Genomic DNA, 22924 nt, shown 5'->3' with positions numbered 1-22924 from the left:
CCTATCTTCTGCATTACCCTTGTGCCTAGAACCTAGAGAAATAAAGATTATATTCATACCATTGCATACCAGACAAAATATAACATTTCCCCTCCTTTTTGCCAAAATAGCTTTACCCCTCATATCAGTCTCCATTGATCTTATCAACACTAATTCCTACCCTCTTATTCTCTGCTTCCAACAAAAATAAGATTGGACAGCTTTTGAAGAGGGGAGAAGATAGAAGGATAACCAGTAATTCTCCAGAGACAGAGACTCTGAATCCCATTCTCAAGACTTGGGGTTTATGACTCTGTTTCGTACTGCATCTTTCCTTGCTAAGTGCAGCAAAATAATACTTAGCAGTTTCTTTAAAGGGCCACACTAGTTTTTCTGATTTTTTTTCCTATTTTTTGTGATTGTGGGCTCAGTCAAAGACTATTATCATTGAGCAATTATTTCTTTCTATTTTCTAAATTAAGCAATAGAAAATGGCTCTAAATATACCAGGCTTAGTATCTTTGAGTGTATTTTTCACTTTAACTTTAGCTATTGGGATTTGGGCTTCTTGGAAAAGCAAAAAGGATGAGCAGAACAGAAACCCGACTGAAATGGCCATCATTGGGGGCAGGAATATAAATGTTTTTATTGGATTGTTTACTGCAACAGGTAAGTTTACTTAAATGACTTATAAAACTTCTTCTTAAAACACTTGCCTTACATAGAAGTGGGAGACGTTTCTTTCAAAGCGGATGAGCTCCTTTAATGTCAGGGCAGATTTTACCTAAGTGTGACTTTAAAGGAATATGGTTTCATGAATCATTTCGGGATGGATTCTTCCAAACCTTTTGACACTGAGCGGAACCTAATGTTTATGTAGATTTTTTTTAAATTAAAGAGTTTAATTTAAGAGTTTAGTTAAGAGTTGAAGAGTTTAATTTAAGAGTGTCTGAAGAGTATGACACTTCTCATTAAGGAAGACTGTGGTCTTAATCTTGAACCAGTTTCTGTTATCCAGCATAACAGGGGAATTTTACCCCTGGAACAATCCAGTTCTGTGTGGAATAAATTGCTACTCATAGTGAGCATTAGGCTCTCTCCTAAAGAGAAAATGTTTCCCTACTGATTGCTGCTTCCTTTTTCTTTCCTTGCTACCTGGCAGCATCTGAAATTTGCTTACCTACCCCTTTTTTTGGAAAAGCTTACCCAAGCGGCATTTGCTTGGCTAAAGACATTTAAGCCTGTGTTGTAGGTTTGTATTCTTACTGGGATGTCTTCTTGCATTTTTTTTCTAATGTCTGTTTTCTTACTGATGCTCATGAAAGATGGTCTACCAATCCTGGCAGAATAATGAAGGCATTTCTGCTGGCTGTAGCAAAAGCGATCCACAGAGGAAAAATAAAATAAAAATAATATATATTCAAATTGTCTCAAAATGTCTAAACACTAAGCTTTTTCATGCACACACGGACATTGATTCTTAAACCTGGGAAATTGTTTTGGGTGAGATTCTAATACTGCTATCTGTACTCAGCAGTACATCTCACTCTGGGAGAAAACTTTGTAAAGAAAATAGAAGTGTGACTAAATATTTGTATGAGAAAAAGGTTTACAAGCTCTCAAGAGTGTTCTACAAGACTAGTTGAGAATATGTATCACGATACTTACCTCTTTGTCTTCAATGCTTACAGCCACCTGGGTTGGAGGAGCATATATCAACGGCACAGCTGAAATTATCTACCTTCCTTCAAAAGGACTGTTGTGGGTCCAGGCACCTGTGGGATTTGCCTTGTCCCTTGTTATTGGTAAATAATTCACATACTCAGAACACACAGCTTTAAAAATAAAATCATATGAATATATTAAGATGTGTAAGACTATAGAGTAAATTTTAAAGATTATTTTGTTTCTTCAGTCTCCTAAAGATCCAGAACAGGCATTTATAATGCTATGATCTAAACTGAAACATAACAAATTGGGGTAGCTTGGAGCTAGTGTAGAATTTTGCCTGCTTGGTACAATTTATAAGACAAAACGCTTTCCTGAGACTTTTACAAGCATGTGGCTATGTGCAGACAGCTTTTGTACCATGTTCTCCTACTCACAGACTATTGAAAGTATTGGTATCACTTCAACTTTTCTTTGAAACCTCAGTGTGATGAAATAATACTATCTTGATTTTTCACCTAAAATGCATTTTTCTGAATAGTCTAATCTCAGGATGAATTTGTGGTGTATCCAGCTTATCCCACTTTACAGCTGGTCAGTATTTTGTTGAAACAAAGCTAGGGTTGTAGTGTCCTGCACCTAAGTTGCTATTCCTAACTCCAAGAACGATTGGACTTACGCTAAGGTTCAGCTATCTTACCAAGACCAAATTTTCTTCCATTTCACATTGAGTTATATCACAACTCTCTAGGGACACAGGATGATTAAAGCAAGGAGACCTGTGCAGACCTTGCACAGGAATTTCTAAAAGAACGATAACCTTTATTCTCAGCTGAGAAAAAAGAATCCAACTGACATAAATATGAATCAGGCTTGGAAACATAATGCCAGCATTTCTTATGTGAGTAATTCTTACTAATGAAATTGGGGAGAGCAGGTCTGATCCTGCAATCTTTACTCAGGTCAGTAGTGCCCAGACAAGCAGTCCTGTTGGCTTCAGGTTTAGGCACAACAATATTCTTTGGTCTTAATGAGATGGCTGTACGTCTGAAGCCTAACATTTAGATGAAGGCAGATGGGTCTCAGATCAACGTGCGGATTAAAACAATATAGTTCTGGGAAGAGACAATGAGGCCACCAAAATGAAACTGTAACCAGAAAAGGAACATTTATCAACTTGTTGCATCACACAGTCAAGAACAAAAGTTTGCCTCTTTTTTTAGCCTTCAGTGCCACACTCTGCTGGCTGACATTTTCCACTGGAAGCAGTTCAGAAAACTTTGTGTCTCAGGTTGATAGGTCACTGGAGATGGAGAGAAGACTGTTCGTGGGTGCCCTCTGAGCTAAGTTCCTGTTACAGTCACCAGGTATCTCGTGCCATTTTGGGATGCTCCAAGCGGTCCCACCTGGACTCCAGTAGACAATCTGGGAAGAGAAAGGTCTTCCAAGTGGAAGGTCATATCTGTCAGCTGCAAGCAGATGTCATTTATAACCTGGGACCTCTCAGAGGGATAAAAAACTACATTTATGCAAGTGAATTGAGGTGCCAGTGTCTGGTTAGCTCCATCACTCTCTAGGGTTCATTATGTATGAATTACACACTCACTACATGGATCTGATACCCAAATATCATAGTATTCTTACATTTTTTTTCCTGGAATATAAAGCATACAAAATTCTACCAACAACTCATCACTTTTGATAGGTGGTTTCTTCTTTGTAAATCCAATGAGATCCAAGAATTATGTGACAGTGATGGATCCCCTTCAAGAAACTTATGGGAATGTGATGGGAAGCTTACTCTTCATTCCACCACTGTTAGGAGAGGTGTTCTGGTTTTCAGCTATCCTCGCGTCCCTGGGTAAGTACTTGCTTTGCTGTTACATTTGTTAAAAGTCATGTAGGACAGTTATCAGAGTATAATATGTATTGGGAATTATGTTGGACTAAATTGTGGGAAGCTGTAATTCCTGTCTAATTTTGTGAGAGGAACACAAGCATTTCTACTTTCTGGAATATATGTTTTCAGGTTTAAAACAGATGACAGTAGTACGTAATCATGATGTTATATCAGAGAGTTCTGGCAATATGAGTTAGTACCTTCCTCTTGCCTGTGGGAGAGCAGATGTAGAAAGGCAAAGTGGTAGCAAGGTAGCAGCAAGAGTACAAAGGGGACATGGGCTCTTCTGAGTCCTCACTCTGCCCACTCTCTACAGACCGCGTGTTTCTCAGGCAGTGTGGTGTGCTGCCGTTGAGGGAATAACACATATTTATTTAGTCTATATTCTGCTTGCATGAAACCTGTCTTAAAATACTTGATCACTGTCCTTGTCTGCAGGAGCAACAATGAGGGTCATCTTGGATATTGGAAGCGCTTTGGCAATCATCATCTCAGCATGCATTGTCATACTCTACACTCTAATGGGAGGCCTCTACTCTGTTGCATACACAGATGTCATCCAATTGGTTTTCATTACTCTCAGCCTGGCAAGTCCTGTGTATTTCTTTGTTACCAGTTTCCTAACTAAGGAAAAAAATCCTGCTCTTCTTTTCAGTATGACTCAGACCAAAAATAATTCCACCAGTATGAGGCCTTGCCCTACAGTTCTTCTCTAGGACAACAGGTCTCTTGAAGCACTTCACAATCATTAAGAATTTCAGACAGTGCTCGCATAAGCTATTGGTGTTGCTGGGTGAACATGACTACTCAAAAGTAAGGTCTGCAGAACCCATCCAGAACAGTCTTGGCTGGAAAGGGGAGAGGTCTGTCTGCTGAAGGCACCTTCAGGACCCTGACTTATTTTTTTGACATGCCATGAATCAGAAACATGTAGGCTTAATGTAAAGAAGGTGAAAGGAAAAGAAGACATTTAGTCTGGATTCAATCTTATGTAATTTTATGTTCTATATCTAGCTTAATTTCAACATCTGAATAGATTCTCCAAGAACAAGGACTCTAGGGAAATGACTAACTATTCCCTTTTCTATCCTAGTGGGTCTGTATCCCCTTTGCCCTGGTGAACTCAGCAACAAAAAGTATTTATTACACTGCAACTCATCAATCTTACCAAGACGCTTGGATTGGGAAGATAGAAACACAGTATCTTGGAAGGTGGCTGGATGACTTCCTCTACCTGGTATGGAATGTATCTTGGACAGGTGGTTGGGAGAAGGGATGGTGCAGGGAATTCTTGTCTGATAGACTTGTGGGTTCTTGTCAGGAGCCCTACATTGCACAGTTGGCAGGGGCAGAATCATAGGTTTTACCTTGCAGCCACTCTGAGGCACACTGAAAGAACTGGGGAGATCCAGGGCTCAGCTGTGGGAAGGAAAGAAGCAGTAGTGACACTCCATCCTTTACCCACATAAAGGAATGCACCACTTCAGTAACATCATCCAGGCAACTAAATCCACTCCTGGCACCTAAATGAGGCATTTTCTACCTTTTGAGAGGTTGGTCTCACAGCCTCGATAGTGTGCTCTTAACATAATTATGTAAAATTCCCTCCATTTGAAAATAAAATTACATGACTGCAGGTCATCAGCAAGCAAGGTGCCATTAGCTCCACTGCATAACTTGACTTTTGAGCTACCAATACAGCCAAGATTACAAGAGGTTTTTATGCTCTTGCTTGGCTGTTAATAGGGATGCACAGAAGCTCCAGCTTGCTTGGTGAGAAGAGAATCTTCAGATTTTATCTGATGAGATTTGTCTGCTAAGGAAGTGAAAATACAGATTTTATTTTTAGATTATAATCTAGATAAGTTTGGGTAGATATTTTACAAAAGTTGCATTCCCGAAGAGCCTGTCTTTTCCTTCCTCTGTGCCTGTTTCACTACACCAAGCAACCTATTTTTCATCTTTCTCAATCTGCCAAACCATTAAACTGTTTTGATAAAAATTGCACATCCATCACAATTAAAGCAAAGGAAAAGGATACCTTCAGCCATCAGGAATATCATCCTTAATAGTTAAAGCTGTGCAACATTTATGCATTTGAAATGAGAATTTGATAACAGTAAAGATTATCATCCATCTGAATGGATGGATGATGCCCTCCAGCAGCCAGCAGCCTGTTAACATCTGAATGTTTCAGGTGCTTGGGAGCATCCCGTGGCAAACTTACTTCCAAAGAGTGCTCTCCACCACCTCACCAGGACATGCAAGACTCATCTCCTACCTCTCTGGACTTGGGTGCTTTACAATGGCCATTCCCTCTGTGCTCATTGGTGCAGTTGCAGCATCAACAGGTAAAACTAATTGTTTGCCTCTGAAAAATGAACAGTTTTTTTGCCAAAGATTATTAAAACGAGATCCAAAGAAGTTCTAATATAGACTTCAAATTATCTAGCCCCGTGTTCCTGAAAGCAGAGCCCTGGCCACCAAAATAGGTGTTAACCAGAAACGTGGAGCTCTCTGATGGTCAGCACACAACTACCTAGAGATATTTAAACAGCCCCAAGACCTGTTCAAAACTATTTTGTTATGATGATTGGCTTTTCATGGACATAGTGTGGAGGAAAGATAAAGGCAGATCGTGTAAAACCCTGCCTGATCCTATTTTCTGAGAAATCTTACGCTTGCTTCTGTTAATACTTTTGGAGTGCAAGACCCAGCAATATTACTACAGATTGTTAACAAGTTTCTGAAGAATACTTACTTGAAGGGATCAAGAAGTTCAGTCCTGTAAGCTCACCACCTCCTCCCAGGAAATCAATTCTCCGTTGGCTGTGAGCGAGGGTTAAAGACCAGGCAGATCCTAAACATTTAAAGAAATCAGTTGAAATCATCAATTCATCTGTCACTAGAAGCATCAGAGCAAAACTCCCTTTTCCTCAAGAGCAGAGTCCAGAAGGTTGACCTTCATCTGACTTGGTACTGGAAACACATGAAGCATAACTATTTCTATAAACGCAGACAGGGAAAAAGAAAACCTTTGATTTAGTGAGAGTTGTAGTATGCCAAGGAGAATCACAAGAAATCATAAGAAAATCCAAAAAAATAATCCAAGTCCTAAAATACCAAGCAGGTATCAGTTTAGCCTGGAGAAGAGGAGGCTGAGGGGAGGCCTCATTGCTCTCTATAACTACCTGGAAGGTGGTTGTAAAGAGGAGGAGACTGGCCTCTTCTCCCGAGTGACAGGGGACAGGACAAGAGGGAATGGCCTCAAGCTCCACCAGGGGAGATTCAGGCTGGACATTAGGAAAAAAATTTTCACAGAAAGGGTCATTGGGCACTGGAACAGGCTGCCCAGGGAGGTGGTTGAGTCACCTTCCCTGGAGGTGTTTAAGGCACGGGTGGACGAGGTGCTGAGGGACATGGTTTAGTGTTTGATAGGAATGGTTGGACTGGATGATCCGGTGGGTCTGTTCCAACCTGGTTATTCTATGATTCTATGATTCTGTGATTCTACTTAGCCCTATTGTGACTAGTTCCCGTGGAAAGGCAGCCTCAAAGACAGCAGAAGTGCCAATAAACCATTTGTTGTGACTTTACCTTGTTCTGTTTTAAAGACTGGAACCAGACGAGGTATGGTCTTCCGAGTCCACTCGAGAGAGGGGAATCGGCGATGATACTCCCTCTTGTTTTACGCTATCTCTGCCCAGCATACATCTCCATTGCTGGTTTGGGAGCTATTGCTGCTGCCGCGATGTCTTCCGCAGATTCAGCTCTTCTCTCCGCTGGCTCCATGTTTGCTCACAATATCTACAGGAAAATCCTGAGGAAAAAGGTACTTGGTTACAGCATGCAGTAGGTTTGCTGCCAAGAAAGATGGTTTTGTTTCTAGACCATTTCAAATCCAGTCTGTGTGGTCTGCAATTAGAAATGTCTGCCCGTCAGCTGCAGAAATGACTTCTGGAGCCAGAGCTTCAGCAATAGGTCAGTGGTGTTTATATCCTTGTAGGGATAAAAATACCTGTGTTGGTGAGCTTTGCTCTTTATAAAATAATTTATATAAGATTTGGAATAGGATATTAACGGAAACAGCATAAAACCATGGCCCTTAAAATTATAGCAGCTCCATCTCCAGGGGTGCCTGCCTTGAGCAGATGCTGATGGTAAGCACTGCCTGAAAGCAGCAAGGGCTTGGCGACAACTAGCCCAGGGCCAGGCAGTGCTGGTCACCCCTCCAGCAAATGCTGTGTCTCTAATGTCACAATCTCTGTTTTACAGGCTACGGAGGTGGAGGTCTTATGGGCCATGAGGATTTCCATGCTGGTGTTCGGGGCAGGGGCTGCTGGTCTGGCTTTTTACTCCAGCTCTGTCTATGACCTCTGGTTCCTCAGCGGAGAACTGGTGTATGCTCTGCTCTTCCCCCAGCTCTGCTGTGCTCTCTTTGCTCCCAGTACCAACACCTACGGCTCAGCTGCTGGCTTCTTGGTTGGGCTCCTCCTGAGGCTGCTGGCAGGGGAGCCTGCCCTGAGCATCCCCCCTGTCATCTGTTACCCAGGCTGTTCTCTGGTGAACGGGACATACAGTCAGCTCTTCCCTTTTAAAACATTCACCATGCTTCTCACCTTGGGGACGATCATTGCCGTTTCACACCTGGCTTTGGTTCTGTTTCAGAGAAACCTCCTTCCCAGCAGGTGGGATGTTTGTAATACCATGGGGGGAACCAGCACCAACATCCATCTGCAGCAGAGAGAGAAACAAATGGGTTTGCCAACGGTTGCACTAGAAGAGAAACTTGATTAAATGTGGGGCGTCATTTGAAAGGTCATGGTGCATTCAGCAATTAGAGTACAGCACAAACAGTATCATCCTTCCCTTTGCTTTCTCCAGTAATTAATTATTTAAAGTCCTCACAGAGTAATAAAGACACAGTCTGTTCATCCAAGCAGAACATGTGAGTTTGAAGTCTGCAGTGATTAAAGGCGTGAGGTGATGGACCACAATCTTGTGGTGGTGACTATGGGGCACCTGGGGCCCCAGCAGTGTTTGCTTCAGGGTACCCTGGCACCCCACCCAAAAGCAAGGTTACAAATCACGCTCCAATATTTACGGCATTCTCAAGTCGCATACTTTTCTCACCACAAAAGAGACAAATTAATGTTTAATAGATAGGGTATCCTTGATTAAAGACAAAAGGTGAACAAACCTGTTAGCATTACAACAACTAGAGTTTTAGCATGATCATCCCTGGGCAGTGCATCAGACCTATAAAAACACAGGTGCAACCACTACAGCAGTCCAGCAGTAATATCAGTTCTGCACCATTCTTTGTATGCTTTACAAAGCTTGCCTTAATACCACAAACACCTCTGCATATGCCTCTCCCCAGCTGCGGTTGCCAGCCACACAGCCAGCCTGCTGCCACGTGGCTGAGGAGAGGATATCCCCTCTCATATGAACTGGTAGGGCAGAAGCAGATGAGCAAGACGAAGCAACAGCCCTTAATTAGTGGATAAGAAAGTTTTACATAGCCACTATTTACAAAAACTCAACCAGCTGGAAAAATGGAGATGCTAGAGAGACTTTTGAATGAATCTTCTCTAAATTACCTGTTTTAAATCATTCTTGTGAAGGTGTTAACCAAGCATCGCAAGGGGATGGTGCAGGACACATACACAACCTGGTGCAGGAGAAGTCAGGGGGCTGTGACAACAGAAAGGTGCTGGAAACTGAGCCTGAGCCTGCCTGTAGGGATATGAAATCCTGAAGGCAAATCCTAAAAGACTCGAGCAGTCAAGTCTGTATAGAAAAGCCCCTGATACATTGTTTGCATGAATTCTCAGTGGGTCACAAGAAAAGCAACCCAGCTAACTAGAGAGCTTGGCCTCTGGCCGGAAGTCTGATGGACTGAGATGATCCCACAGCGGGATGGGTCATTAAGATGGGAGCTGAAATAAAGATTCAGAAAGATCCTGCAGTGATGGCTGTCATTTTATACTTGCCTCGTGAGCTGTGCAGTGGCTCACCACAGGTCAGTCACAATCCACCCACAACAGCCAGCAGGGATCATGCTCTGGTCAGTCCTTGCCCCAAAACCTTTATAAAGCAGTTGTGGGAACTGCTGTGCATGAAAACATCTGGGGCTGTTGGAGGGAAGATATATCCAAAATACCTCGCAGCAGAGCAACTCTGACAGACAACTGAGCTGCCAAAACCAATATGCTTCTCAGTGAATTACTTCCAGCATGTGCTAAACACCCTGCTGTGCATGCATGAGCCATGAAGCTCTGCTGGTGCCACCATGCCCAGCCACAGCCAGCTCAGTGAGGAGCCATATGTCCCTCTGAACTGTACCAAAGCAAGTGCGGTGGTTTGGAGGGGGAAAACTGGCAGCCCCAAGTTCTAGATATGGGGTCGATGACTGCTCTGCACAGCGAGTATCCATATAATTTAAAACACCCAGTCTCAGCAAGGCGGGCATTCTGCTCCTCATCAGAAAAATACCACACAACTTTATGCTTTGCCCTAGTGTTAATTAACACCTGGACACACTTAACTTTCCAGACCTGTCAACATGCTTTGTTAAACCAAGACACAATTACAACGTGTCTAGAAAAGGGGGAAAAAAACTGTTTTGAAAATCATAGAATCATAGAATAGTTTGGGTTGGAAGGGAACTTAAAGATCATCTAGTTCCAACTCCCTGCCATAGGCAGGGACATCCCAATATATCAGGTTACCCAAGGCCCCATCCAACCTGACCTTAAAAACCTCCAGGGATGGGGCATCCACAACCTCCCTTGGTAACCTGTTCCAGTGTCTCACTACTCTCATGGTGAAGAAATTCTTCCTAATGTCTAATCTAAATCTGTCTCTCTCCAGTTTATACCCATTCCCCCTTGTCCTATCATCACAAACCTTTATGAATTAAAAGTATTACCATTAACTATGACCCTAGGCAGTAACCCACTGAAATCTTTCACACCCCAGTGATTTGAGTGGGAGCATGTGAGGTCATGCTTAGCTAAGGGAGATACCAAAGCTATCATTACCACAGCGCCAGAAGAACCAGGCTCCTCTTAAATCACAGATGCCGTATGCTGATTCGAGCACCCCTGCAAGATTTAGGAGTGACCTAGTTTAGGGATCTTTACAACCCTCTGTGTGGAGCAGACCAAAGCTGGCATAGCACATTTGCACAAGGGCACAGACCTGCCACGTGGCCCAGATGAGAGGGAAGCTCTGATATCCTCATGTCAAGGACAGCATCCCACTCACAGACCACTCAGCAGCTCTGAAAGGCAAATGGCTACAGCTGGAGATACCTTTCTTTTATGCTGCTGTGCCCAACTTCTCCTGCTGTTCCCCTGCAGAGTCCCAAAGTTTGACATTAAGGCCTTTCTGCACTCATGTGCTTTGTCTGGCAGGCAGTAGATCCACAGCTTCCGAGACAGCGTTGAAGGACAGCACTCGGAGGTAGGACCTTGCTGAAGAGCATCACCACCACATCACCACCCAGCGTCACCACAGAAAACTCCCAGCAACTTCAAACAGGAAAATCTTAGTGCTGTAAGGAATATCTGGCATACTCAGCAGAGACATTTTGCCCTTACGAAGCTTCTCTGAGTTTCATACCAGGCTCTGCTTAACGTGGAGAGATGAAAACAGCAAAGATACAATTACTATAACTCTCCTGAATGTTTACCGTTTTTCATCCTTACATGACTCCTTCCTCAGAACATCCCCCAGCAAGCTTAAAAAGAAAACATTCATCAAGGTCAGACAAAGTTTTGAAAGCAATTAGCTACAAGTAAAATAAATATAAAAGCAATTCTAGCCTATACTTAATGATAGAATGCCTAGTTGTTCCAGCCCAGCACACTCAAAATCCTTGAGGTGTTGCCAGCACAGGGCATAATAACCCAGCTCCCATGAAATCATTCCTTTCACAGATTATTCCCTCCAGTTTAATATTATCTTCTTTTCCTTGCCCCCGCTTTTACCAAAAAAATTTACTCAGGCATTGGAGAGTCCCCATTTACCTCTACACTTGTGGATTTATCTCTTTTGCCCCTTAGATGTGTCCATGACAATGACTTCATACAGTTCATTTTTATTAACTTTTCCCTAAACAGCTGCTACCTGTTTCTGGCATTTTTGAGGTTCATAATACTCTATATGTCATGCCTAATTAAATTAAAAAAAAAAAAATAAAAAAAAAGGACCCGCAGTCTGGGAAGTATTTGGTTTACAGTGAGTTCTCAGCATCTCATCAGATCCTCCACTGGGCATCTTTGAATGACTGGTTTACATAGATGAGAAAAATGGGAACTTAACACTTCTGAAGGGGAATCTGCATCTCTTCCCCTTCTCACTCATGCTCAGTTTTAGGATTTCCTAAATGTGTCCTCACTGTGGTTGCAGCTGGCATCCATCAAGAAACCAAAGAAGCACTCACAGGTTTGCCAGATATTTCTAGCACCATCAGAGAGATACTTCTATGTGAGCTACAAGCTGTGTGGGGCCAGGACAACCCTCTCATCATTTCCACACAAATGCTGTGCTCTCTGGCTTTGCTTCACATGCCACATGGCCAGTCTTTCTTTGTAGTTCTCAGGCTTTACTACAACCTCTGCTGGAGAAGACATCATCTCAGCTAGTAGAGCTTTTCCATCTTCTAATGACTTTTCCTGCTCTAGACCACTACTGACATTTGTGGGACTGTAATGAAGACATTAACCCTCCCTTCCCCCAACAGGACATCTGTAAATCCAGGAAAAAAAAAAAAAAAGCCAGATTGCTTTGCTAATCCTTAAAACTTCGAGACAATCCATCATCCCCAGAGACAGGAATGCTGCTGCAGCAAAGCAAGACTTCCTCTGCCCCCTAGGTAGGGGCCAGGATCATCTTTGTGACTGGAATTTGCACTGTCTGGGATAATCAAGAGAAGGAGAACAATGTGAGCTAGAGTAAGATTTCCATTATCAGGCACAAAAGCAAGGAAATCCTAAATAATGTAGAGCCAAAGTTTTCTTTCAGTATGCTGGGAAATGTCTTTTTTCAACACTGCTTGCAGAACAGACAGAATTTTGTTTCAGTTCTTGGGCCAAATGGCCAAATGACCTAATGCTGGTATTGTGGGGGTTTTAAAAAATCTTTTAGTGGGTCTTTCAAAGTAAGACTGAATACAGGATCTGCCTTGACAGAGGTGTCCATTGTCTCCCTCCACTCCTCAGTTTCCCCCCACCAGCTTTCTTGTCTGACCCTGGAGGTACTACTGCACGAGTTAGACTTTAAAGATCTACCTTAGGCTTGACTCATTTGTGCTTTACTTCCCTAATTCCCTGAAGAGGGACAGCATTTTAATGAACTTCAAGAAGGATTTTGAGCTCTTTGGAAGAAAGCTCTGTTGTATACACTTGATGAACACTCATTTTGCATGAGTCAAGAACTTCTGTTTATAACTGGAAGGTAGTTCTTCTGGTCAGTTTAATTCACAAACTTGGACCAGTGGAGGTGCTTTATCTTTACTTCATCAAGGCTTTTTAACTCGTCTCCTAAGAAAATCCTCATGGGCAAACTGATGAAGTACAGGTTAGATAAGTGGGCAGTGAAGTGGGTTGAAAAGTGGCTGAGCTGTCAGGCTCAGAGGGCTTTGATGCACAACATAAGGTACCTCTGGACACCTGTGACTAGTGGTGTACCCCAGGCTTTGATGCTAGAACCACTACTGCTTAGCATCTTAATTAATGGCCCCAGTGTTGGGGCACAGCGCACACTCAGTGAGCCTGTAGATATTATGAAAGCAGAAGTGGTTGATAGAGAAGGTGAGTATGCTGACATCCACAGGGACCTGGACAGCCTGGAGAAATGGGCTCACAGGAACCTCGAGAAGATCAACAAAGTGAATGCACCAGGGGAGGAACAACCCTAGGGACAGTAACAGCCCAGGGGCCAAGCCAGCCATGAGTCCTTGTGAGAAAAAACACCAACAGACTCCTGGGATGCTTCAGGTAGAGCATTTCCAGCAGGTCAAGGGAGATAACCCTTCCCCTTTGCTCAGCCCTGGTGAGAGTCCAGTGAAGGACTACAAAGGTGATTAAGGTTTGAGAGCATCTGTCACACAATGAGAGGCTGAGAGAGCTGGGACTGTTCAGCCTGGAGAGGAGAAAACTCAGAGGGATTTTATTAATATATACAGATACCTAAATGGGAGGGGAGGAAAGAATCATAGAATCATAGAATAACCAGGTTGGAAGAGACCCACTGGATCATCCAGTCCAACCATTCCTATCAAACACTAAACCATGCCCCTTAGCACCTCGTCCACCCGTGCCTTAAACACCTCCAGGGAAGGTGAATCAACCACCTCCCTGGGCAGCCTGTTCCAGTGCCCAATCACCCTTTCCGTGAAAAATTTTTTTCTTAATGTCCAGCCTGAATCTCCCCTGCTGGAGCTTGAGGCAATTCCCCCTTGTACTGTCCCTTGTCACTCAGGAGAAGAGGCCAGTCTCCTCCTCTTTACAACCAACTTTCAGGTAGTTGTAGAGAGCAATGAGGTCTCCCCTCAGCCTCCTCTTCTCCAGGCTAAACAACCCCAGCTCTCTCAGCCGCTCCTTATAAGGCCTGTTCTCCAGCCCCTTCACCAGCTTTGTTGCTCTTCTCTGGACTCGCTCCAGAGCCTCAACATCCTTCTTGTGGTGAGGGGCCCAGAACTGAACACAGGATTCGAGGAGCGATCTCACCAGTGCCGAGTCCAGAGGGAGAAGAACCTCCCTGGACCTGCTGGTCACGCCGTTTCTGATCCAAGCCAAGATGCCATTGGCCTTCTTGGCCACCTGGGCACACTGCTGGCTCATGTTCAGTCGCTGTCAACCAACACCCCCAGGTCCCTCTCCTCCAGGCAGCTTTCTAGACAGACTTCTCCTAGTCTGTAGCACTGCATAGGGTTGTTGTGCCCCAGCTGCAGGACCTGGCATTTGGCCTTGTTAAACCTCATGCCATTGGACTCAGCCCAGCGGTCCAGCCTGTTCAGATCCCTTTGCAGAGCCTCCCGACCCTCCAGCAGATCAACACTCCCACCCAGCTTAGTGTCGTCCGCAAACTTGCTAAGGGTGCACTCAATGCCTTCATCCAGGTCATTGATGAAGACATTGAACAGGGCTGGACCCAGCACTGAGCCCTGGGGAACCCCACTTGTCACTGGCCTCCAGCTGGATTTCACACCATTTCCCACCACTCTCTGGGCCCGGCCATCCAACCAGTTTTCCACCCAGGAGAGTGTGCGCCTGTCCCGGCCAGAGGCTGACAGTTTCCGAAGCAGAATGCTGTGAGAAACTGTGTCAAAGGCTTTACTGAAGTCCAGGAAGACCACATCCACAGCCTTTCCCTCATCCAGCAGCCGAGTCACTTTGTCATAGAAGGCGATCAGGTCAGTTTGGCAAGACCTGCCTTTTGTGAACCCATGTTGACTGGGCCTGATCACCTGGTTCTCTTGCATGTGCTTCATGATAGCACTCAAGATCACCTGTTCCATGACTTTCCCTGGCACTGAGGTCAGACTGACAGGCCTGTAGTTCCCTGGATCCTCCCTGCGACCCTTCTTGTAGATGGGCACAACATCAGCCAGCCTCCAGTCCAGTGGGACTTCCCCAGTCTTCCAGGACTGTTGGAAGATGATGGAAGGGCAGCTCTTCTCAGCAGTGCCCAGTAAGAGGACAGGAGGCAATGAGCACAAACTGAAATACAGGATAAACCATAAGAAAAGCCTTTTTCACTGTGAGAGTGGTCAAGCACTGGAACAGATCACCCATTCCAGCCCTGGAGACAGGTCTGAGAAAATTCTTTTCACTGACCCTGCTCTGAGTAGGAAATTGGACTAAACGATTTCCAGAGGTGCCTTCCCACATCAACTGCGCTGTGATTCTGTGGCCCTGGAAGAATGCAATGCCAGTCTCACGGCAGGACCAAGAAGCTAAGTTCCTTCAGCAGCAGCATCTCTCTGCTGGGCTGGACTGCGCCTCCTTTCAGTTCTTGGTAATAACAACCAACTGAATCCCTGAAAGTTTTCATTTTAAATTAACTGTAAATCTATGCCTTATTTTATTGCTATGCAGTGGTCTGGCAAAATTGCCCAAGATAACAGAAGTCCAGTTTAGCTGACTGCATGCAATTGTTCACGAAAACAAATAAAAGCTGGGACAAAAAGTGCAGAACACTCTGGATCGTTTATATAAATATGGGTGTGATAGAGACGCTTCAAGGCTCCTGGTGCCATTGTGGTTTGTGCGTGATAATGAGCAGAAAGATTCAAAAAAAGGGGAAAAGGGCTTCCAGATTAAGAGTGGCTGGACTAGATCTTGGTCAGCTACCACAAAGGAGATGAAAAGCCTCCCAGACACTGCTTGTGTTTGGTCAAGGAGAGTACACAGGGAACTCAAAGGGTACGTCTACATGACTAAATGCTTCTTCATGGTGGAGCTGTCCTGGCCCACTTGGTCAAGTTGTAGAGTGAATGCAAGCAGCCTGCGGGAGTTGTTCAAGTGTACAAAGCCTGCTGGAATAGCAGTGGGAGACAACAGAAGTTGGAGGAGATCTCCAGTGATCTGGAGTGATCTGTCTCCAGAAAAGTACCTGAGTAGTGGTGTTGAAGAAACCAGCTGGACCACTGAAAAAAGACCCAGGGAATGCATTAACATTCAAGCAAAGTGGACAGTCAGTGGCCCAGGACCTGGGACTAAACTGAGAGGATAAAAATATTTGCATTAGACAGACTTAAAACAGCAAACACCAGGATCTGGGCAGCATTCTACTGTTGCCTGGGATGGCAGGATACAATGAGATGCCCTGAGGCTTCCATTGTTTTGGTTTTCCTTGACATTATTAGACTTCACCTCCTGTGGATCATCTGAGTCAGTATCAGACAGCAATTTGATTTTGAAACAAGAACAATACAAAATCAGTGCCATGTACATTAGGTAGATTAACATCTGGCTAACTGACAGGTCTTGAAATGTAATTACAAGTAGGAAATTATCGTCCAGTATCTGGATCTCTAGAGAGGCTGATTCTTGGCATTACGCTATTGAACTACACTTATCTGTGTCTGGGTAGACAATGAGGAGCAGTCCACATCATCTGCTCAGCTAGTCAAACAAATGAGATGCACTTCAGCATGGCCTAAGGGACATAGATGTCCATAGACAGAACAGGTGAATCACAGTCTAAAACTGACTCCTGCTTGTGTTATCCTGAAAGGAAGCCCTGATGAAGATGTTGTGCACTACAATGTCAACATTTAGAGATCAATCATATCCAGAGCATGTTCCTGTTACTCTGAAAATGGCTCTTTTCTTTTATAGGCAGGGCTTATGACAAGATCCAGTGTCCAGAAGTTAAAATTAGACAAATTTAGACTAAAAATGCAACTCAGCTTTTAAAATGTAAGGTCTGTTAAATGTTAGAACAACTTCTGAAGGACTGAGATGGAATCTTCATCACTAAAAACACTACAGTGAAACTGGAAGCTTTCCTGAAAGTTATCCTCTCTTTAAAGGAGGAAATAATTCAGGGAAGCCCTAGGGTATGTGATGTCCAGCCCAGAGTTCAGACTAGAAAACCCCAGTAACGTCTTCTGTTCCTGAATTCTCCCAACTCAGCCAGAGACAGGTAACCGGGTACCATTCAGGTAGCCACTGCCACTTCTATCTTAATGCTGACAAATGCTGAGAGCCCTGCCTGTTACCCTGGAGCTCCAACAATGGAGAAGTCAAGAACATAGTGTGACTTGGATTTCTAAATCTAAACTGGGTCTTACATCAGAATACTCTCTGAACACTGAACCGCAGGTTATCTTTGCAAAGACAAAGGAAGAGAGTGTGATTATTAAAAAATCAAGCAGAATTAAAAAATAAAGCATATTTACAGCTCTGGAATTCTTGCTGTGCAACTGCAATCTGTGAAGCACGCATTATGTTGTGGCAAAGGCATGAAAGGGTTTCCTTTAATATAAGCATGGGCTTTATTTTCTCCCAGAATTCAGCTGTGCTCTTAATTCAGGAATAACAGACCTTAACATAATTACAGGATTGGAAAGAAATTTTACACTATGGGACTAAAGCAAACTGAAAAACTTCCCACTTTCCCACATCTTTCACAATTTTGGTGAACTGTGCAATGTTGTGTTACACTTCACATGATGCACATAGGTCACAGCGTGGTAAGTGCAGCCTGAGGACTGATATGCAACAGAACAGGACAGCTTTAAGAAATGCCTACTTAAAACTCCACAGTGTGGCAAGACCACAGCTACCAAAGGGTGCAGAAATGGCAAGGGGCTATAGCCTGCAATACAAATCATATTTTTTGGCCATATTAGGCCTTGTTTTTAACTTTGCAGTGAAAATAACTTCTGTCAGATTGGCACACCAGTGTTAAAACCAACAGCAAGAATTTTAAGAAGGTTAGCTGGATACAAAAACCTGAAATTTCTAGCTTTACTTCCACTATGGAGTCCGATGTCATCATATGCTAGCCCTATTGCTCTTAAGGACCAAATACGAGGTCCTACACATTTTTCACTAAGCAAGCACGGTCTCTGAGAGCCCTTATTCAAACACTTTGTGTACCAGGGCTATAAAACATCCAAGGGGGAAAGGATGCTAACGTTCGAGAGGTGAATATGATACTAAAACTCACTCAGGCACCAGATTCCTGGGGATGGATGTGATACGGGAAAAGCCCCACCATGCTCTGCCGAAGATGAACACCAGCCTACCCAGTTCTCCTCTCGCCGACATGACTTGCAGGGCAAGGCAAACCCCTGGTGCCAATCCTGATTTGCATGGCCAGAAAGGAGAATGGGGTTTCTTGGGTTGTTGGAAGAAACAGGACCAGCAAAAGAGGCAGGATAGAGGCTGCACTTGCGACTCCCTCAGCTATGCTCTTATGAGTGAGAAGATGCAGAAGCCACTGTTTGTCTGTGATTTTTTATTTGGACTATATCACTCTAAATATCCCTCTGGTGGAAATGTCAGGCAAGGACTTTGTCACTGGATACTTCAAATCAGGTTTTCAGAAATTACTAAAATACTAAGACAATCTAAGATTGCTTTTCCTTAAACACTGCAACCCTGGTATGTCCTGCTAGATGTGTCTTATTGGGCAATGTTGAGTGCACCCAATCACAATTATTCACAAGATATCTTAGGGACAAGTGTCTCCCAGCTCCCCATCTATACACTCAGATGCAGAGTGTAAAGATTTTCAATATTTACTCTCTAGCACCATCTATGTGCAGCCCTAAGTAACACAAACCAGTGCTTCCATTTCAGGTCATGCCTTTCCCTGTGCCCTGAAAGTGACTTTCCCAGTACCGCCAGAAGCATCCTCACCAGGAGATGCCGACTGCCACCAAGCCCACCACCTGGTACTTTCCAGTCAGATATACACCTCTCCAAGTGGCCAGTGGCCTTTGTGCCCTGCCACAGCATCCACAGTCCATCCCAGGTCATCACACACTGGATGCCTCTGTTAAGATTGTTTGGGAGGTCTTCTGCTCTTAGAATCATAGAATCATAGAATCACTAGGTTGGAAGAGACCCACTAGATCATCGAGTCCAACCATTCCTATCAAACACTAAACCATGTCCCTCAGCACTTCATCCACCTATCTTTTAAACACCTCCAGGGAAGGTGACTCAACCACCTCCCTGGGCAGCCTGTTCCAGTGCCCAAGGACCCTTTCTGTGAAAAATTTTTTCCTGATGTCCAGCCTGAATCATTATGTTAAGGGAATGAATTAGCTCAAGCAATAATAAGAATAAGAAGAAGCAAAGGTTGTTATAGAGAGCAGTAAGGTCTCCTCTCAGCCTCCTCTTTTCCAGGCTAAACAACTCCAGCTCCCTCAGCCATTCCTCATAAGGCCTGTTCTCCAGCCCCTTCACCAGCTTCGTTGCTCTTCTCTGGACACGCTCCAGAGCCTCAACATCCTTCTTGTGGTGAGGGGCCCAGAACTGAACACAGGATTTGAGCTGTGGTCTCACCAGTGCCGAGTACAGAGTGATGGTGCTGCATGACCTTCCCCATGAGCCACCTAGCCACACTGCACTGCTGCAAAGTAGAGCAAAAAATAAATGAAGTTTCCACCTTTGATATATTTGGAGCAGTTCCTAGAGTCTTCTACACACACAGGCTGAAGTGGGAAGTGGGGCAAGACTTTAATTGATATTGTGACATCTGTGGAGCTCCAGGAGGAAACCACCCACAGTGCACGTGCAAAGGGCTACGCTGTGACTGCCCTGAGTTACCTGTACTTGTTTCCATGAGAGACACCATAATTATACCACCATTGCTCAATCACGGTCATTATTTGAAAGGCAACATGCCTAACATGCTTCAACAGTTGTTCTGCAGGGCCATACGGGCTTAATTCAGTTTGCTTTGGTGCCGCATATTCCCAGCTGCCCTGCAGGCGCCGTGTTCCGTGGAAGACAGCATGGGCAGAGAGGCTGCCTGCAGCAAAAGCATCAAGCCTGGCTCTCCAGAGAGTCCCTGTGGGCAGCCCCTGCTCAGCCCTCCTGCAAACCCAGAAAGAGCCTAACTTAGTGGTCGAAAAAGAGGATTCTGGTTTTGGCAGCTCAGTTAGACCATGGCTATGCTGCCAGGGCAGATCAATGTAAATTCTTTGCCCTCAATTTACACCAAGAGAAATGGACAAGTGTTCTACATTGAAAGAGATTTTGAGATTCGAGTTTGGACATTTAAATGGTCTATTTCAACTAGATCACCTTAACCATGCGTAATTATTGCCCTGCTTAATTATTACTTAAGCTTCATTCTATTTAAGTTCTTACCCAGTCTATGTATACTACTACTCCTGCATCTTAGGACAGTGACCAAATTGGAGATGGGAGACAAGCTTGTGCGCCTGCAATATCCCAAGATTTAGGATGCAAAGCCTTGTGCTATTCTGGTAATGGAAAGCAGAAAATCAAAACTGACAGGCAAAAAGGGGAAGATGAAAAAGTTCCATTGTGTATTTTCCTCTTTTTGATATTGTTTTCACTCTGTAAACAGTGGAAAGATGTGTCATTTGCTTTGCTGAATTCTACAATTGCAATTATCCACACTAATAATAACCAATAGTGAGAAGCACCACGGATCAGCAAACTAGAACTAGAGTGTCTTGGAAAATGGTCAGGTGATAAAAAGTTCCCTTTGTATTTTATTTGTATGGTATAACACCAGCCAGACCACTTTCTAGACAACAGAAAATCACTTCAGACATTGATGTAAGGTGAAGGGCTATATGAATGACCGACAAACTGATGTTCTTATCAAAATGGTACATAAATATATTTATTTAATCAGAAACATTACTATTTTGCTAGTATTACTTTATCTTTTATTCTGAAATGACAACCTACTTTGTCCTGTGGAGTTAACATTTCTGAGTAGAAGAAATGGGCGTCCAGATATTCTCCCCTATCCAACCTTCTCAGAAGTGTCCACACTTGACCTGGGTATTCCATTTCTTGGATGAGAGCTTCTACCCGTCACCTGTTGACTCTGATGTAGGCAAGAGAAGAAAGATAGTTCACCCTGCTTATGGGCCTGGCAAAAGAATTCTGAAAATATTTAGCAAATGGGATTCACATTTTTGATCATTTTTAGATGAACCAAAGCAAGTTTTTGATACTAGATTTATCTACTGGATGATACATGGAATTCTTTAAGCATCATTTATAGAGCTGGACCATAAAATCAGAGAAACTAGCCTTCAAGTGACACATTAAGGCTTTCTGGGACAGCCAATCTGCCTGTTTCACTAGACACAAAGTCTCCAAGGTCCCTGGAGACAGGCGCTGACTGTGCCAGGCTGGGAATCCCAAATTAGTGCTTGCAGTAAATGTGAGGCATGGATGCTGCCATTGCTGTCCTTTCGTCTCTGGGAAGATCTTGATAGCAAGCCATACCACAGAATCACAGAATCACAGAATCACAGAATCACAGAATCACAGAATAACCAGGTTGGAAGAGACCCACCGGATCATCGAGTCCAACCACTCCTATCAAACACTAAACCATATCCCTCAGCATCTCGTCCACCCGTGCCTTAAACACCTCCAGGGAAGGTGAATCAACCACCTCCCTGGGCAGCCTGTTCCAGTGCCCAATCACCCTTTCCGTGAAAAATTTTTTCCTAATGTCCAGCCTAAACCTCCCCTGGCGGAGCTTGAGGCCATTCCCTCTTGTCCTGTCCCCTGTCACTTAGGAGAAGAGGCCAGCACCCTCCTCTCTACAACCTCCTTTCAGGTAGTTATAGAGAGCAATGAGGTCTCCCCTCAGCCTCCTCTTCTCCAGGCTAAACAACCCCAGCTCTCTCAGCCGTTCCTCATAAGGCCTGTTCTCCAGCCCCTTCACCAGCTTTGTTGCTCTTCTCTGGACTCGCTCCAGAGCCTCAACATCCTTCTTGTGGTGAGGGGCCCAGAACTGAACACAGGATTCGAGGAGCGGTCTCACCAGTGCCGAGTACAGAGGGAGAAGAACCTCCCTGGACCTGCTGGTCACACCGTTTCTGATACAAGCCAAGATGCCAGTGGCCTTCTTGGCCACCTGGGCACACTGCTGGCTCATATTCAGTCGGTTGTCAACCAACACCCCCAGGTCCCTCTCCTCCAGGCAGCTTTCTAGACAGACTTCTCCTAGTCTGTAGCACTGTACAGGGTTGTTGTGCCCCAAGTGCAGGACCCGGCATTTGGCCTTGTTAAACCTCATGCCATTGGACTCTGCCCAGAAAGCCTTTATAACCAATTCCTACAAGATTTAATTCTAATTTTGCAAGATCTGAGTATTTTTTCATGGCTGTTGCATCTGCCATGATTAATGTCATAGTTGCTTCTCTGGGTCAAGCTGCTTTTCTTGGCATTATTTGCAACACAAGAATTGCAGCTAGAGTTGATAATCAATGCCTTAGTGTTGCATTGAGCTTGATGAAGTGGACGAAGAAGGAGGAAGGAAGACAAAGGGAAAAACACTAATGAAGCGCTCAGTGAGTAGTAGCGGTCATATAATGTAACTTGCTATGTGCAATCCTGCTGCCACTGTTCCTGTGCTACCTGTGCTCTTGCCACATTTTCTGGAAGGTTTAAAGGCAATGTCAGGACTCAAGACCATGAAGATTTTTTTTCTGCGTTTTGCCATAAACTTCCTAGAAAAGTAAAACTTAGTGCTTTTGTTTCCTGTTTAAAGAAACTGAGGGTATTGTGATCTCTGTAGATACATAAGGGTGTAAAGGCATGCTCAGGATGTAACATCTTGGAAGAGTCTTTATGCCACATAGTGAAAGCCTGCTTCATTTCTGACACTGAACAGTGCCTTATG

The 22924-nt window shown here is 44.1% G+C and overlaps 1 protein-coding gene across 1 annotated transcript; it reads left to right on the top strand.

The window, feature by feature from the left end:
* Nucleotides 1-470: 470 nt before the first annotated feature.
* LOC138716863 (high affinity choline transporter 1-like) lies at nucleotides 471-8344 on the top strand. Its single transcript, XM_069850033.1, has 8 exons — nucleotides 471-648; nucleotides 1671-1784; nucleotides 3353-3508; nucleotides 3986-4134; nucleotides 4641-4784; nucleotides 5745-5898; nucleotides 7162-7379; nucleotides 7823-8344. The coding sequence occupies exons 1-8, from the start codon at nucleotides 471-473 to the stop codon at nucleotides 8342-8344; spliced, it is 1635 nt and encodes a 544-aa protein (XP_069706134.1).
* The last annotated feature ends 14580 nt before the right edge of the window (nucleotides 8345-22924 follow it).

This window comes from Phaenicophaeus curvirostris, chromosome 1 (genome assembly GCF_032191515.1).
Source record: "Phaenicophaeus curvirostris isolate KB17595 chromosome 1, BPBGC_Pcur_1.0, whole genome shotgun sequence".
Classification (NCBI taxonomy): Eukaryota; Metazoa; Chordata; class Aves; order Cuculiformes; family Cuculidae; genus Phaenicophaeus; species Phaenicophaeus curvirostris.
The sequence above is the reverse complement of the archived record's forward strand: the minus strand, read 5'-3'. Positions and strand labels throughout refer to the sequence as shown.

Excerpts from the sequence above, each read along its gene's own strand:
- LOC138716863 (XM_069850033.1), top strand. The coding sequence starts at position 471 with ATGGCTCTAAATATACCAGGCTTAGTATCTTTGAGTGTATTTTTCACT. Across the intron at positions 3,509-3,985 it reads AGCTATCCTCGCGTCCCTGG|GAGCAACAATGAGGGTCATC; the intron begins GTAAGTACTTGC and ends CCTTGTCTGCAG. Across the intron at positions 5,899-7,161 it reads TGCAGTTGCAGCATCAACAG|ACTGGAACCAGACGAGGTAT; the intron begins GTAAAACTAATT and ends TCTGTTTTAAAG.